The following is a 16,726-nucleotide window of genomic DNA, read 5'->3' on the forward strand; positions in this document are numbered from 1 at the left end:
CTCCTGAAGCGTGTTGGAACACTGCCCCATCCGTGGAGACTGTGTGTGTGTTTGTGTGTGTGTGTGTGTGTGTGTGTGTGTGTGTGTGTGTGCCTGTGTGTGCCTGTGTGTGCCTGTGTGTGCCTGTGTGTGCCTGTGTGTTCCTGTGTGTGTGTGTGTGTATGCAAACTGGAGCGCTCCCACTCTCTCACCCACTTGCATGTACACATCTGCAAATTGCCTTCCGGCCAACGGTCTCGGAATCCCGCTGAAGTAGTGATGATGTGTTTTCTCAGACGCTCACGTTATTATCCAAGCTCAGGCAGCCTCACCGTCATCTTAGCAAGACAGCCATTTAGATTTGACTCGACTCATAAAGCACAAGCTTAATTGCATTTAGTTAGTGAACAATAAAATACAAGCATTAAATTAATGAACAATAAGAGACATCATAGTAATAATTAGTATGGAAGGGAAAGGATCAGAGGAGTGAAAATATGTGCCAAAAAAGAGGGTGAAATTCAAGCGTACGAAAGACATGCAAAAGACATGCAAAAGCTTCTCGAGCACCTAAGGAGGTGTAGGTGGAGCAAGGTGGAGCATCAGTGTAAATTAGCCTAGCATAGCATACTACCCTGGAAATCAACAATTTGAATTGTGTTCGCGAGATACTCTGGCAACGAGCAATGATGCACGTTACGTTTACCCCGAAGTTCTGGGGTAACCAATCAAATCGGAGTATCTGAGATAGGCGGGCCAGGGGCGAGCTAAACTGATGACGACAGCGCTACAACTTTAGAAATCATAAAGATTGGTCGTAGAACCTTAATCTGAAAGATTACTAGGGTATGTATTTTACCAGGCTACTAGCGTACGATTTGGAAGGATGTTTCTTTTATGTGAGCTCCGAGGGTCTGTGCTTGAACCTGTGCATCATCACGTGGTGATGATGAGGGAATTTGTGAAGAGAGGTTTAGCACAGGTGCTAACATGGGGACTTTATTATTTGTGCGACGTTCTCCTCACCCTGTCACGATCTCATTTAATTGTGATAAATAAAGTTTAAAGATGTTGAAGAAGTATCCAGTCTAAAGAATTTAGAGACACCTCCTGTGGATTTCCTAACCAGTAACCAGTTTTTCTTTCTTCTCCCTTTCTCTTCAGTTTCATGTACCCTGTAGGAGGGGGCCTGGGACCTCCACAAGGTGAGCTGTTCTTGTCTTATAAAGTCAACTGTGGTGTGTCTTTTCCTTTTGCAGAGCACTTCATTTCCTACATTTTTTTTCGAGAATCTTGTACAGGAGGTGATGATATCCATCCTATTTAATTCAGCGCATTAGACATGCTATTAAATAAGGTTATTAAATAGGCTTTGAGATCCACAGTATTGAGGAGATAACTGCCACATTATGAGTTTTTATACGTTAACATAATTTCCCCCCGAGGTGACACTCGGTGTTCAATATATCAACACCAGAGAACTGCAAAAGATCGGCCTCCATTACTGCAATACGCGGTCATGGCTTGTAGCTTCGCCTCTTCTCTACGGCTGTCACTGAGCTGGAGCCGGTGACAACGTTGTTAAAGGGAGTTATTAGAGAGGATGTCAGCTATACCTGCAAGCTCTTAGGCTCACAACCACATATAACAGCCCTGTTGTGAGGTTCAGTTATAGCTTAATACCATGGTGTGATGTCTTTTTTTTCCCCTTGCCCTCATTGTTTCAACGCTCCTGGTGCTGCTTCTTGTTGTCTACCTCGGTCTTTTTTTTTTCTTTCCTTCCTTTTTTCCCCTCTTTCTCTCTTCTCTTATGATTTCTCTCAGCCCCCTCTCGGTAATAAATCATTCAGCATCTCTCGTCCGCAGACGCGGCATCTGTGCAAACACGCATTTTATCTCCCCTCCCTTTCCCTCTGCCCAGCATAGCAATCTGTCATCATGGTTGCAGTTTGCTCTTTCTCTCTCTGCCACACACACACACACACACACACACACACACACACACACACACACACACATATATACGGACCCACAGACACACACACACAGAGACACACACACAGACACACTTATACACACACACACACACACACACACACACAGAACAAACAGACTTGAGCAGGCTATTTCTAGATAGCCTCAACGCCTAGCGTGGAGCTCATCCTCAGAAGCCTCACCATCACACTGAACCGAAGAGCCGCTCTTATAGCGCACAGCCAGTAAATAGTGTTCTCAATGCTTCTCTTGTGTCTTCTGCTTGCGATAATAAAATTAGGTGGAGGCTCTTTCCTAACAGAAATCTGCGATGGCAAGCCTGTGAGCGGGGTCTACTGCTCTCCAGAGTACTCGTTAGTTGCGCTTCACGGACCAATTTGAAAAATAAATGCTGTTGCCTTATCAGCGTAAATGGGAAGTTCCATCAGCACTGCAGAGTGAAAGCTCGAGGGAAATGTGCCCATCTCTCACGGAGTGATATTGGGCTCCTACTTCCTAGATGTTCCATCCCTCGGAGTCAAGGCAGGAAATGGGACAGTTGACTTCATATTGCTGAACGATTCCCAAAAATTGTGAAACATTAAAAAATGACTGCCACCAGGTGATCCATGTCATCATCCCCGTATGCTGGGATCTCCTGAGAAACATCTGCTGTTCTGTGCTATGTAGAGAAGCCCCTTGATAAGGGTCTAAAAGGTTGTTCACACCAGGAACGATAACCATAGATAACAATAATAACGATAATGAGTAATAAGTGTCCACACTGACTAACGATAAGGAAAGTCACTCCTCATGGTGATGGATGTGATGGCTAAAATTCCATGCATTCTGATTGGCTGTCAGCTTTTTATTGTTCTCAAAATCGCTCTGAAAGTGATCCCCCAACGATACCGTTCTTCATGTCCTCATAGTTCTAGTATACGTATGTGTGGACATTGTCATTCATATTAACTAGAGCGATAGCTTTCTTGCTATCATCGTTATTGTTACGGCTCTTGGTTTGACCAGCCCTTAAAGGTGCGCTATGAGATCCTGCATGATCTTAGCGAGATTTCATTTTTGTCTCAAATCGCAGACAAATGTTTCTCCCCTTGATCAGCTTGCTGTCTGTCCCCTGAATACGATGTGAAAAAAACCCGATCTCAAAAGACAACACAGGGCTGTGATCCTCAAAACAAACGTCAACAACATAGGGGCACAGGATGTGCACCAAAACATAACAAACCAAAGATTCTAGAACAGAGGCAGATGGATCAGTTACTGTACGTCAAAAGAATGAAGTACGCTCTGAGTTCGACAGGGCGCCATTGTGGTAAGCTCAGCGCAGCATCACAGTTATCTCACTGGCCTCCTGTGTCCACCCTCTCTGCCCTGTGCTGAGCAGGTATGATGCCCATGCAGCAGCAGCAGCAGCAGCCCCAGCAGCAGCAGGCCTTCCCCATGGTGCCCGTCATGCAGCCCAACATGCAGGGCATGATGGGCATGAACTTCGGAGGCCAGATGGCACCTGGTGCCATGGCCATGCAGGTGGGTGGCGTCATCATCACACACACTTCGCCTTTAACCAGACAGGTAGCAGTGTTTCCCCTATAATGTTTTAAGCAGTGGCGCAGCACCACGGCTGGATTTTCAGCACCACTGCAACATCTTCGCATGATCAGTGATGTCACCACAATTAGGCCTACTTCCACATTCTAAAAGCACAACAGTCAACGTCATCGTTGAAAATTGGGGTACTTGACAGACCCTAGCACCACTGCTGGAAAATATTCTAGGGGAAACACTGGGTAGTGTTAAAGGTGTCACATGCAATTTCAGGTTGTTGTTGTTGTTGTTTTGTTACTGGGCTCATCCTACAGTTGAGGAGTATAGTAGGGTATGACTGAGATGGCGCGATATTCTCCCTCTTACAAGTTAGTTTGCCATCAAAATGACTTTGAAGCTGTAGGTATGAAAAAAAACAAAACATATAATGCTTTTAAGGGTGTGAAAATCAGTTAAATTGAATTGAGTTCCTGGAAAGAACTTGAACTTATAAACTCGTAAACCACTACCGTGAAATTGTGCCCGGTGTTAATGCGACCAATTTGCTGTCTTCGTAGGTGTTCGTCACCGCAGTTAGTTTTTACGCCCACAAATTGATTGTCCGTCAATAATAACTTGTGAAATACACTAGAAATATTGTGTGTTTGTGAAGGTGCTCGAGAGACATTTGATTTGGAAATATAAACCTCCTGGTAGATGGCAGCAGGCTAATCCACTGCGGCACCTCGCTGCTCATTTTGAAGCTCGGAGGGGGCGGGGGGGGGGGTTGAAGCTCGGCTGATAAAGGCCACCGAGAATCTTCATCATGTCTGAGCCGCCGTTGATAGCCGCTCCCATCCCGCCGCAAGCCACGTCTCACATTTAACACCGACGCTGGCGATATCGGCCGAGAGAGACGCTGCCGTTGCTGCAGCCCTCTCATCCGAGACCGGCTCGCCTTGTTCACAAATCTGGCTCACGCAGCGCAGGACAGAGCAGGTCTTTACCTTTGATGGCGAAAAGAGCCGCTTGTGTGTGTGTGTGTGTGTGTGTGTGTGTGTCTGTGTGTGTGTCTGTGTGTCTGTATGTGTGTGTGTTTAGCGGAAGGGTTAGTGTCAGCATGAGCGATCGTAAGAGCTGCAAATGTGTGTTGCTCTAAGACTGTGCAATGTCTGCTCGTCGTCGTGTCCGATGCTAAAGCAGACAGACTGGGCCGGTGTGAGGGTGGCCAGGCCGGTTGTTTATGTTTATGGAGTGTGGTGAGCTTATTTGAAAAGCATTAGGGCCACAGTGTTAATGGCTGTGTTTTGTCTGAGTGCACTTGTTGTGTTTATGCCCCTCATCAGCACAAGTGGCTCCATCCATTCGCCCTCTTATTTGTCTCGTTTGTTTGTCTATTTACTCTGTGAAACCTTGTTTTTCTGTCCTCTCTCTCTCGCTCCCTTTCTCACCCTCCTCTCATTCATTCTCAATCCGTCTGTCTCATTTCCACCCCCCCCCCCCCCCGCCTCTCTCCTTGACCGCTCACATTTGTATTTGTCCTCTCTCTCTCTCTCTCTCTCTCTCTCTCTACATATCTCTATCTCTCTCCCTCTCTCTCACTCTCTCCCTCTCTCTTTCCCTCTCTCTCTTTCTCCCTCTCCCTCCCCCCCTCTATCCCTCTCTCCCTCTCTCTCTCTCTCTCTCCCTCTTTCTGTCTTTCTCCCTCTCCCTCTCTCCCCCCTCTATTCCTCTCTCCCTCTCTCTCTCCTGTAGGGAGGGATGCCTATGGGGATGCAGGCCCCAGGTATGCAGTTCATGGGCCAGCCACAGTATATGGGCATGAGAGCTCCCGGCCCACAGTACCCCGCAGACCTGCAGAAACAGATGGCCGAGGAGCACCAGTGAGTGGCCACTCATACTGCCACTGTGTGTGTGTGTGTGTGTGTGTGTGTGTGTGTGTGTGTGTGTGTGTGTGTGTGTGTGTGTGTGTGTGTGTGTGTGTGTGTGTGTGTGTGTGTGTGTGTGTGTGTGTGTGTGTGTGTGTGTGTGTGTGTGTGTGTGTGTGTGTGTGCATATCTGCATATTTGATATGTGTCAATTTGAATATGGTATGCAAAGATTGCATGGTTTGTAAGAGTACTACCTAATCTGTACGGTGTAGAAAGAGTAGTGTGGACTGGGTAGGGTGGGGAAATGAAACGGTATGTTCTTGAAGAAAAATGGAAAATAAGCCTTCTGATGTAAATTGCTTTTTGTTATAACGTAAATTGCTTTTTGTTATAACAATAAAAAATATATGTCAAAAAAAAAAAAAAAGAGTGCTGATGTTTGAAATGGGCAAGTTGGAATGGATTACCTTGTGTTTGTATGTTTTGTATTCACTCCGTGTGTTTTCTGTGTCCCCCTCCTCAGGAAACGTCTGGAGCAGCAGCAGCGCCTCCTAGAGGAGGATCGTAAGAGGCGGCAGTTTGAGGAGCAGAAGCAGAAGCTGCGCCTCTTGAGCAGTGTCAAACCCAAGGTAGGGTCAAAGGTCAGCCTTTTTATCTGACCATGAAGTCTCCAATTGAGGGACATCCGCTGTCTACCACGGTCAAATGTATATGTATATGTTTATGTATATTATGTGGCCATCAGAACTTGAATGCTGAGGGGGCTTGTGGGGTTTGGGCAGTGAGGTCATAAAGGAGGTCGTGGTTGCCGTAGTAACGCTATTTGTGTTTCTGAACGCTCGCCAGACCGGAGAAAAGAGTCGAGACGACGCACTTGAGGCCATCAAAGGCAACCTGGACGGCTTCAGCCGTGACGCCAGGATGCACCCCACCCCATCCTCTCAGTCCAAGAAACCAGGTAGAAGCACACAGAAGCATACACACACGCACATACCTACACACACACACACACACACACACACACACACACACACACACACACACACACACACGATTATAAACACACAGCTGCCTCGCAGTTCCATTTCTCACTGTCTGCTTTCCAACTCCGTCCCACCTGATGTCGGACTCAACCAGCCTAGCAAAGCATCGCATCACAGCACAGCACAGCACATCACAGCAGCTACCTCTTTGGATACGGTGCAGCAACTGGCATACCTCACAGGAAGCAAACACCACAGTCCAGACACACACACACACACACACACACACACACGTACACACACAGACTCAGACACACACACTCATGCACGTTCCCTCGCCCTCCTGAGGCGACATTGACAAACGGCTCCCCGTCCTGCTTCTGTCTGTCGCAAGAGCTCTCTCCTGCTCTCCTCCTCTGGTCTCGGCGAAGCCCGTGTCATGCAAGCTGGCGGGCAGACAGGCACGCTGGCCGGCCGCTGTGTAGCGATCTGTCCATCTATTTACAGCTCCTCTGGTCCTCTCGCCGTGCGTCACCGAACCTCGAGATCACCCTCCCCCCCCTCCCCGCCCCGCCGCTCCCCCCTCTCCACAGGAGTCACGGGGACGATGGGGGAGAATGAGCTTTCATCATGCGCACTCGATCGCTGACATCCTCCTCTTCCCCCTCTTCATCCTCCTCCTCCTTCATTGTTTAGTCGCCATCACTCAATCTGTCTTTCTCTCTCTCTCTCTCTCTCTGTCTCTGTCTGTTGCTTTTGTCATACACTCCTCCACACCTGTCTCTTGACACCTGTGCTTATTAAGTGACAATGCCACAAACATTCTTTTTTTTTCAGTTTGCTGTGTCTGCTGTAGTCGTTTGTTTGTTCTTGTAAAGTGTTGTTAGTTTGTTTGTAAGTGTTGAGGTAAACACTCGACAGTTTCACCGTGTTTGTTTTGTCTCTGGTGTCCTTGACTGTCTCTTAGCATGTTGCTGACGTCTCGAAAGTGTGTATCTGAGAGCTTTGTGGTAGTGCACATCAGGAAGTTGTGTTCCCAACTGACAGAAGAAAAAAAGCGACTGGATAGGAAGAAGACAGCCCTGTTCAACCACAGGCATTATCCGATTGCAATGCAATTATTTGACACAAAAATGCTGTTTACGGATGTTTGCATTTGCATTTTGCATCCACGGAAGACAATCTTTCCAGGGGCTCATTCCATTTTGCTGTGTGCTATGTACACACGAAGCGATCAGTAGGCTAGCTTGCTTGCAATTTAGGGATGCCTCCATTTGACCAAACAACTGCATTAGCCACATTGAGATCATTTTAGACAGATAGCACACCTCAAAAGGGTCTTTGGAGTTACCGATTATCTAATTTCACAGTAGCTGTGGGACCATAAAGATCCTAAAGCTTGTGTATCCAAAGAAAAAGAATCGCCCCCACAGCAGGTTTAAAGGGAGCCGCTGTGTATCCAGCTTTTCTGATGTGCACTCCCACAGAAGTAGACTTCACTGTTTCAGTTTTACTCAGTAACTCTACACTGTGTTCATTCACTCGCACGGTGTTGTACTGACCTCATCAGCTGTGAGAATGAGTGTTTGTCTGTGCGTGTGTGTGTGTGTGGTGTGTGTGTGTGTGTCTTTATGTCTGTTTTGGTGTGTGCTACTCTCATCCTCTCTTCATTTTACAGACTCATCGCCACTCCACTCCTCCTCCTCATCCACCACTTCCTCCTCCTCTGCCCCCCCTCCCTCCCACCCCCCTGCCTTCCCCGAGGACAATGACGAGTTTAGTGACTTTATGCAGGGGCCCGTAGAGGCCTCCTCCTCTTCCTCCACCTCCTCTTCCTCCTCCACTGTGCCCCAGCCCTCGTTCCCCACGGCCCAGCTTCCCCCTCAGGGTTCTGTCCCCGCCCCCAACCCTCTCCTCCAATCCCAGCCCACCCCCACTGCCGTCCATCACTCTTCTGTCATCTCCAGCTCCCAATCTGCATTCCAAGGTAAACTACTGTGTTCTTTCCTCTTTTCTTTTTTTTTTTTTTGATTTTAGTATTTCTGTTTTATGTTTCATTTTTAGTCCAGTCGCGTCTCATCACTCACTGGCTTACTCCCTCCCCGTAACCCGTAGTAACTGGTACCCCGAGAGAGAATGGCGGGGGGGTTGTTTGGGGTTGGGTGGGGTGATAAGGGGATGTAGTTGTGGGAGTGGGGTATTTCTGTGGGGGTAACTCACAGCGGGGTGGTGTTTAGGCCCTCCACGGCTCAGTGGTGTCAGTGCGGGGGGTCCGCGGTGCTCTTGCGTCAGCAGTGCGCCCAGAGAGGCCTGGGCCCCGCTCACAGACAGCCTGGCATGTGGAGCCCAGAGGCCCAGGGGCAAGCCCGCAGGAGCAAGTAAACAACTCTAAACGCTCAGCTTAGCTCAGCACACACTTAGAAGCACACACTCGGAATGACACTCAAACACACACACACACACACCCCATAATCAGACAGACACAAGCACACACACACTCTAGACACACACACATATAGACATACACACACACACACACACACACACACACACACACACACACACTAGCAACAGTTCTGTTGGTTCTGGGTGTTACTGTAGGCCTATAATTATCATTGGTTGTCCAAGATTGGCAATCAGTGTTAAGTTTTCTGTGAAGAGAAGACGTGGCCTATCAGAGTAAGTGGGAAAGGACACGCCGCCTCCTCTCTGACCTCCAGACACAGTTAAGATTCTCCCCGACAGCCCCCGCTTTGATCTCCCCTGTAGTTAGTCATCTGCGATGAGGGAGAGACGAGAGCTGGAGGACCAGGGCAGGGGCATCGGCGGAGACATCTCTCGGTCCGAACGCCTCCTGCTCCTGCTCCTGCTCCTCCTCCTCCTCCTCCTACTAGTGTAATTCCCAGAATTCCGCCCCCCATAATCCCTTCAGGGCTGGCTGACCCACTTGCGCTCCGTTCGGAGCGGGCCAATTACATTGGTACGGAGTTGTTTGTCCCCCCCCCGGTGTGCTGGAACGAAAGCGGGCATTGGCTCGAGGACAGGAGTAGGTAAGCGTTAACAACAACAAGTTGCATGAAAAAAATAACAAAGCTCTTCAGGCCAGGAGCTCCGGTAATCGTAGGATTATTTAAAGGGCCAGACCAGTGATTTTTTTACTTACTGTAATTATTCCACTTGTTGCTAACAGTTTCAAAACAGGTGTTTAGAACCGATAATAGCAAAATTAGCCTTGATAGTCTAGCAAGGCAAAAACAGCAATCTTACAGTGAATAGGCAGTTCAGATTTGACAGTCTGAAAAGTATGTATTGCTGTAAAATGACATGCGCTCCCTATCCAGCAGTACTCGAACTGATCTGAAATACGTTTTAAAAAGTGTCAAAAGAAAAAGACATTTCTGTCTTAAGTCTGAAGACATTTCATGTTAATGTGTTCCTTCCAAGATCTTGTTATAAAGATACCTTTGAGTCTTGACTGCAAGCTGTTGCTTGCAATAAAATGTCAATGGGCATCCCTTCATTGCTTTGTGCAATCCCAGAGAGCTGCTAAACCATCAGCCACCTAAATCATCTTGAGGGTTTCCCAAAGTAAAACACTAAGGGCATCACTAGTGGTTCCTCCATCAAATGATCTCTATGGTTCTATAGTTAATGTCATTTCAAGTAATAGTTTTGATATGAAACTGAGATAAAGACAGTTTTATTAAATTTAATAGAGTTCCATTCTCCTCTCTTTAGTATGCTGTTGATGATCTGCTGAACAGGTGTGGAATTGGCTTCTCAATGCATGTATTTAGGTCTGCTTAGAACCTTAGTACAGTATACTGTTCCACAGCACGTTCCTTGAAACTTGCCAGTCAGACTTGCAAAGTGTTGTGGGTATGTCAGCGATCAGGGAAAGCCAAAAGGAGGGTGGGGGGTGGGCAACAACAACAACAACAACAACAACAGCAACAACATCTTCTTGGTTCTCAACTTCTCAACTCCTCACCCACCACCCCAGGCCCGTCCTTGGAAGAGAAAATGTTCTCGTCCTGCGACTTAACCGCTCAAGGCAAAGCGCAGGTCCACTTCAAGCAGCGCCAGCCCCTGGCCCACATGGGCTCCCGGGCGGCCTCTCCGGGCCGCGCCCAGTTCCAGCCCAGCAGCACCAAGGCCCGCAACTGGGCCCAGGCCTCGGAGGACCTGAGCTCAGCATTCGTCACCACACACCAAACAAGCCCAGAAGCTCCAGCAACAGCAACAGCATCAGCATCCGCATCAGCCACTCCCGCCGAAGACAAACCGGCTCCGGGACAAGACGGCGGTCCAGCCCAGGCTACAGCCACTGGTGGTGAGGAGAGCGATGTCTGTGGGTTCTTCTCTTGGGGCCTTCTCCTGCTCCCTTCTTGTGCTCCTGCCGAACGTGGCCTGCTGCCACATTACCATATTAACACCCTCGCCTCAGTCGCCCGGTGAAGGTTCTTGCCGTCGCACTCTCTCTCCGCTTTTTCACTCTCTCTTACTAATATTCACCAGCCACCTGGGGCACACGGGCATCAGCGGAAGGCACCTGGTGGTTGGCATGGCAATGACTGCGATTGATTTTTTTTGTTTGTTTGTTGGTTTGTTTTCATTTGATTGATTTTATAAACTGTGGCATCCGATAATCAGACCATTTCAAGCCTCATCCGCAATCCAATCACTGAAATCACTGTCAGTTTACCCTGGATACAAATGAAAAACGAGTCGCTACTAACCCTCTCGGCACATGCATGGGATTGCTGTATGTTTTTCCCAAGGAGTCTCTAGACTTGGATTTTCTAACCAAAGGAGACATTTTCTGTGTGCAGCAACAGAACCACCTGAGCATCTTTAAAGTCTGCTGATTCTGTAGCGTCTCCTTATGACTCCTGAATACGATGAGTCAGACACACACACACACACACACACACACACACACACACACACACACACACACACACACACACACACACACACACACACACACTCAGCATGCTGGCACAGCAGAGAACCCCTTTGGGAAAGCTAACACACACACACACACACCTGATTCTACCTGAGGCTACCTCTTTCTCTAAATCACCTGCTTTTCCCTCTTTCTTTCTCTCTCTCTCTCTCTCTCTCTCTCTCTCTGTGCATTCGCTCTCCTCTCTACTCCAGCGTGAACTTCCAGAATGAGTTCACCAGGCAGACAGGTCGTGCCACCCCGGGCTCCATGTTTCTACAGAGTCTGGGCTTTTGTTGTTTGGTATTTCTCAGACTATACTGTAGTCCACACTCCTGTCTGCCTCTGGTTGAGTGGGTGTCACTCCTGCTGGGTGAACGACTTCTCCCTGTAACACTGTCTGCGTTTACTTCCTTTTTTTGTCCATCACATTCTTTCTAGAGATTCGGATGCCTTGTCTCTTGCACTGAGCTGCCTGGATTCTAACCCACACGATTGAATGGATGAGAAGGAGCTGTCTGGTTTTTAACCCGCACGACTGAATGAATGGATGGATGGATTGATGAATAAATGGATGAATGGATGAAGGAGGTGTCTGATTTCTAACCTACATGATTGAATGGATGAAGGAATGGATGGATGGATGAATGAATGAATGAATGAATGGAGTCAAGGGCTGGGATCAGGCTCTTACTTGCCAAAAACAAACTTTTGCTGCCTCCCATGTCTGTCCCTATCCGTCACTCACTTTGTTGGATGGTTCGTTCCAATTTCCCAGAATCCTCTCTGCTGTTGTTTTGAATAACAGCCTGCGGCATGTTTGCATTTGTCAGATTTGTGTTATTCGGTGGAGTTAATAGGAACAGATTAGCTAGCGTCAGCCATTATCGTCATCCCTCCCGTACCCAGTGGAGATTTATGGAGATGCACGGCTGTCACACGCCAAGAGATGAATAAGCAACAGACTACCTCCAAAGGCTGCCTCCAGAGACTGCCCACACCGGCCCCTTCATGGGACAATCTCTGGCCTTCAGTTAGTACTGTATGTACAGACAGGCTGGGTAGGATACTTATAGTGTGGTGGCTGCGGTTTGAATATCTGAGAGGACAGGATATTAGACTCATTAAGATGCTCTAAGCAGCCCTTCCAGCGTTATTACAGGAAAATGTTGATGTGAGCAACATACACACCGAATGTGTGTGAGTGAGTGTAAAAAGAGAGTGAGAGTGAGTGTAAAAGTGTGTGTGTGTGTGTGTGTGTGTGTGTGTGTCTCTCTATTAGCAGGTGGGGGGGTGTACCCACAGCAGGAACATCTGCAGCCCATGGTGCCCTCTTGGCTCTATAACGACAGCCTCATCCCAGGTGAGACTAGCTTGGCGTCCTTTCACACACTCACTAGACAACCAGGTGTACAAATGCCTTCTACAGTACACTAGGCATGTTTTATATACAGTAACGGTGCATGATCTGTGACTGTAAGAGCTAGATTAAGTCAAGAATCGACTAAGTGTGTGCGTGCGCGCGTGCGTGCGTGTGGTATTTCAACACATTGTTGCTGCGTGTAAATGCTCACACTGACTGATGTTGTTGTGTGACGTGTCCTGCAGAGATGTTTAAGAAGGTGCTGGAGTTCACCATGACGCCGGCGGGCATCGACACCGCAAAGCTCTACCCCATCCTGATGTCGTCGGGGCTGCCCCGTGAGGCCCTGGGGCAGATCTGGGCCCTGGCCAACCGCACCACGCCGGGCAAACTGACCAAGGAAGAGCTCTACACCGTTCTCGCCCTCATCGGGGTCGCACAGGTAGACGATTTTGCTCCTGGCATCGGACTGAGGTCTCATCTTCTTCTTCTTCCATGGCATGTGGCAGGAAGTGGGTGGAATACTTCAGCCCCACTTCAGAATTGTTATGGTTTTTAGCTTAGGATTAGTTGGTCTAATTGAGGTTAATAGTTACAGTTATGATGTTTAGCAGACGCTTTTGTCCAAAGCGACATACAAACAAAACAACACAATGATTAAATTTAGCAGTTGATCAGACTACAGAGTCAACTAAAGAGAATAATAGTATTAAGATATGTAAGACACTTGCACTGTGTTATATATTTTTTTTTTGGATATTTTTTTGGGCTTTTATGCCTTTAATCAGATAGGACAGTGTAGGGTGACAGGAAACGAGTGGGAGAGAGAGAGTGGGGTGGGATCCGGAAAGGACCACGGGGCGGGAATCGAACCCGGGTCGCCGGCGTGCGGTGCAGGCGCCCCAGCCAGTCGCGCCACGACTGGGGCCTTGCACTGTGTTATTGACATAGAAAATGTTTGATTGGTTTCCGTGGTCAGAAAAATGTATTTCAATAGATCACCTGCAAGGTTATTGGAAGTTTTTTGCGTCAATTAAACTTTTAAGTCTGTGTTAAAAGGGTCAGTTGACGAAGACAGTTTAAGAACTTCTGCATTTAACACTGAAATTGGACGGCATTATCATAATTGTTTCTTAAAACTGTGTGCTGTTTTTTTCCAAGCGATTAATATGGCAGATATTTAACATTTCTGACACTGTCACTTCGCCCGTTTACTCATTTACATGTAAATGATCAAGCTAATTAGGCCCTGAATGGTGTTTCATCCAATTATGGCAATTGTCTCCAGGTCAGAAAAGGGGGCTGTTGGCTCAGTCCTAATGTGTGAGGAGGTGCACGCCACACGTCTTTTAACCTCCTAATCCTCCATGAATTTCATGACTGGTGTCAGGTGGGTCTCGTAACTCATAAGGCTAAGCGATACCCAGACACAACATGGCATGTTATGTTAAACTGACACCCTCCACACACACACACACACACACACACACACACACACACACACACGCACGCACACATGCAGAGTACACCTTAACATTAAAAACAGAATAGCTCTGCTCATGGGACCAGAGGGATAATTGGAACACAGATGAATGTCAGGCTATAACCGCATCCCTATATAAAATACATCCTCAGACACACACACACACACACACGCAATCTCTCTCTCTTTCTCTCTCACTCTCTCACTTGCACACACACATACACACACACTGTCTATGTGCGTAGGTTGTATAACTGCACCAGAGGGTCCTGTGCTTAGCATGCAGACACACAGACACACACATTCTGTGTGCACAGGTGAGCTTATCCCCCACGGCCATATGCCCAATTATGTGCACACACTACAACCCCTTTATAACCCCACCCCCCCACGCACACACACACACATGCTCACACATATGCACGCACACACCTCAAATACAGAGATGCACACCTGTCCCACACCGACTGTGTGCATAGGTACATGCAGTGTTTGTACATACAGTGTCATGCCCCTATATACACACACACACACACACACTCCTCTCTGCTGGTGGGAGTTGTCTTATCTCTTCAGGCTGGCGGGCTGACAGCCAGCCCTTTGGGTGAGAAAGAAATGGAGAGAGAGAGAGAGAGAGAGAGAGAGAGAGAGAGAGAGAGAGAGAGAGAGAGAGAGAGAGAGAGAGAGAGAGAGAGAGAGAGAGAGAGAGATGAGAGAGAGAGAGAGAGAGAGAGAGAGAGAGAGAGAGAGAGAGAGAGAGAGATAGTGTTAGTATGAGATTGAAAGAGGGGGGTAAAGCTGGTAATAACAGGCGTCTTTTTCTAATGCAAATCTCTTCTGTCCTTTGGGACGGCACTCTCCGGAAACAGTTGGTAATGCCTGGCTAAGTGTGAAACTTGACTTTAATGAATAATTGAGGGAGGCATCTCTCCCTCCGTCATCCCCCCATTCTCTCTCTTTTTCCTCTCTTTCCCCTCACCTCTCTGCTGTCTCTCCAGTTTCTCTCTGTGACCGGTTCTTTTGTTCTTTGCTCGTTCTTCTCTCACTCTCCGCGTCGTTCAACCTTGTTCTCTCCATCGCTGCGGAGAGAAGAAAGGAGAGGGAAGAAAATGAGCGGAAGGGCAGAGGAAGAGAGACCTTCCTGTGTTCTTGCGCTCGTCTCAGTGCTTTAATTGCTGTCTTACAGTGCACTCACTCTTTTCATAGACACACACACACACATGCACATACACACACGCACACATGCACATATATATGTACACACACACACACACACACACACACACACATGCACATACAGTATATACACACACAAGCATACACACACAAACACACACACACACACACACACACACACACACACACACACACACACAAACACAAACACACACACACACACACATGCACACACATAAATGCACACCTAGAAGCCACTCAAAGCAGGAACATGAAATGCTGATGGTAGTGGTGTGTGTTTTTGACTGCTGAGCTACTGCTGTGGCACTGTGTCTGACCTGGATATGTGGGGGCCCAGGGTCGAATCCGACCTGCGATCATGTCCCGATCCCACCCCATCTCTCTGCCCTCCACTCACTTCCTGTCTATCTTCACTGTCCTCTCGGAATAAAGGCAAAAGCCCAGAAAATGTCCTTTTAAAAAAAAAATATCATCCATGGGTGTATGAAGTGACAGTTTTTACAAGTCTATATTTTCTCTCGTCCTCCTCCAGAGTGGCATCCCGGTGATGAGCCCTGACATCCTGAACCAGTTCCCCTCTCCGCCCGTGCCCAACCTGCCAGGCCTCACCATGGCCATGCCCACCGTCATGTCCCAGCACCAGCCGCCAATCATGGCCCAGCCGCCCGTCTCCATGGCGATGCAGAACCCCACGCCGGCCGTCTCCATGGCCATGCCCGCTGCAGCGCCGGCCATCTCCATGGCGATGCCAACTCCTGTGGCACCTGTCATTGGCATGACCCCTAACCCTCCAACAGCACAGCCCACATCCGGGTTCATTGCCAGCTTTCCTCCAGTACAGGTGAGGAGGGCAGGCCACACACCACCTCCATTCAAAAGGTGTTGATGGGAGGGCAGTAATGCCAGGCTATAGACCTCTCTCACAGCAGCCATTTTGTTTTGGTGCTCATTTTTTATTGTATTTGTGGGTAACTATATATATGTTCACAGCAGCCATTTTCACATGAAATGGTAAGGCAAGCATCTAACATTATTAGATATATATTCATGTCAAAATGGTTGCTATGAAAAAGGTCCATTTAGGATCTTCCGTCCATTCAGTGACGAAGATGCTAATTGGCTTGCTAACTTACAATGTTTCAGTGATTCATGATAAAGTGATGTATTAAACCAAAACTGAGACAGAACTTGAGACAAAATCTCTGATGACCTGTATAAAGATAATATCTGTGGTGAATCTTGGCATATATGCACCCTGTGTAGCGGCATAGATTTTTAGCTTTTTAGCTGACAAGTGGTCAGGTCGTGTCCACTCCTAGAATGACGCTTCCCTGTCAGTGTCTGCCATGCATCTGAACAGTGTCCCGTCCAAACCTGAAACAA

General features: G+C 47.9%; 1 protein-coding gene across 4 annotated transcripts in view; it reads left to right on the forward strand.

The window, feature by feature from the left end:
* The window catches only part of synrg (synergin, gamma), a 58,755-nt gene that overhangs the window by 6,326 nt on the left and 35,703 nt on the right, over positions 1-16,726 (forward strand). For 2 of the 4 annotated variants that reach the window (XM_062552114.1, XM_062552115.1), the window contains exons 2-11: positions 1,144-1,184; positions 3,359-3,501; positions 5,254-5,381; positions 5,893-5,998; positions 6,216-6,327; positions 8,031-8,339; positions 10,356-10,685; positions 12,583-12,663; positions 12,909-13,105; positions 15,876-16,184. In XM_062552114.1, the coding sequence (XP_062408098.1) occupies positions 1,144-1,184; positions 3,359-3,501; positions 5,254-5,381; positions 5,893-5,998; positions 6,216-6,327; positions 8,031-8,339; positions 10,356-10,685; positions 12,583-12,663; positions 12,909-13,105; positions 15,876-16,184 (1,756 nt within the window). The remainder of the gene's footprint in view (positions 1-1,143; positions 1,185-3,358; positions 3,502-5,253; positions 5,382-5,892; positions 5,999-6,215; positions 6,328-8,030; positions 8,340-10,355; positions 10,686-12,582; positions 12,664-12,908; positions 13,106-15,875; positions 16,185-16,726) is intronic. The other 2 variants (XM_062552116.1, XM_062552117.1) reach the window with 2 other exon arrangements.

Source organism: Sardina pilchardus, chromosome 13 (assembly GCF_963854185.1).
Source record: "Sardina pilchardus chromosome 13, fSarPil1.1, whole genome shotgun sequence".
NCBI classification, from domain to species: domain Eukaryota; kingdom Metazoa; phylum Chordata; class Actinopteri; order Clupeiformes; family Clupeidae; genus Sardina; species Sardina pilchardus.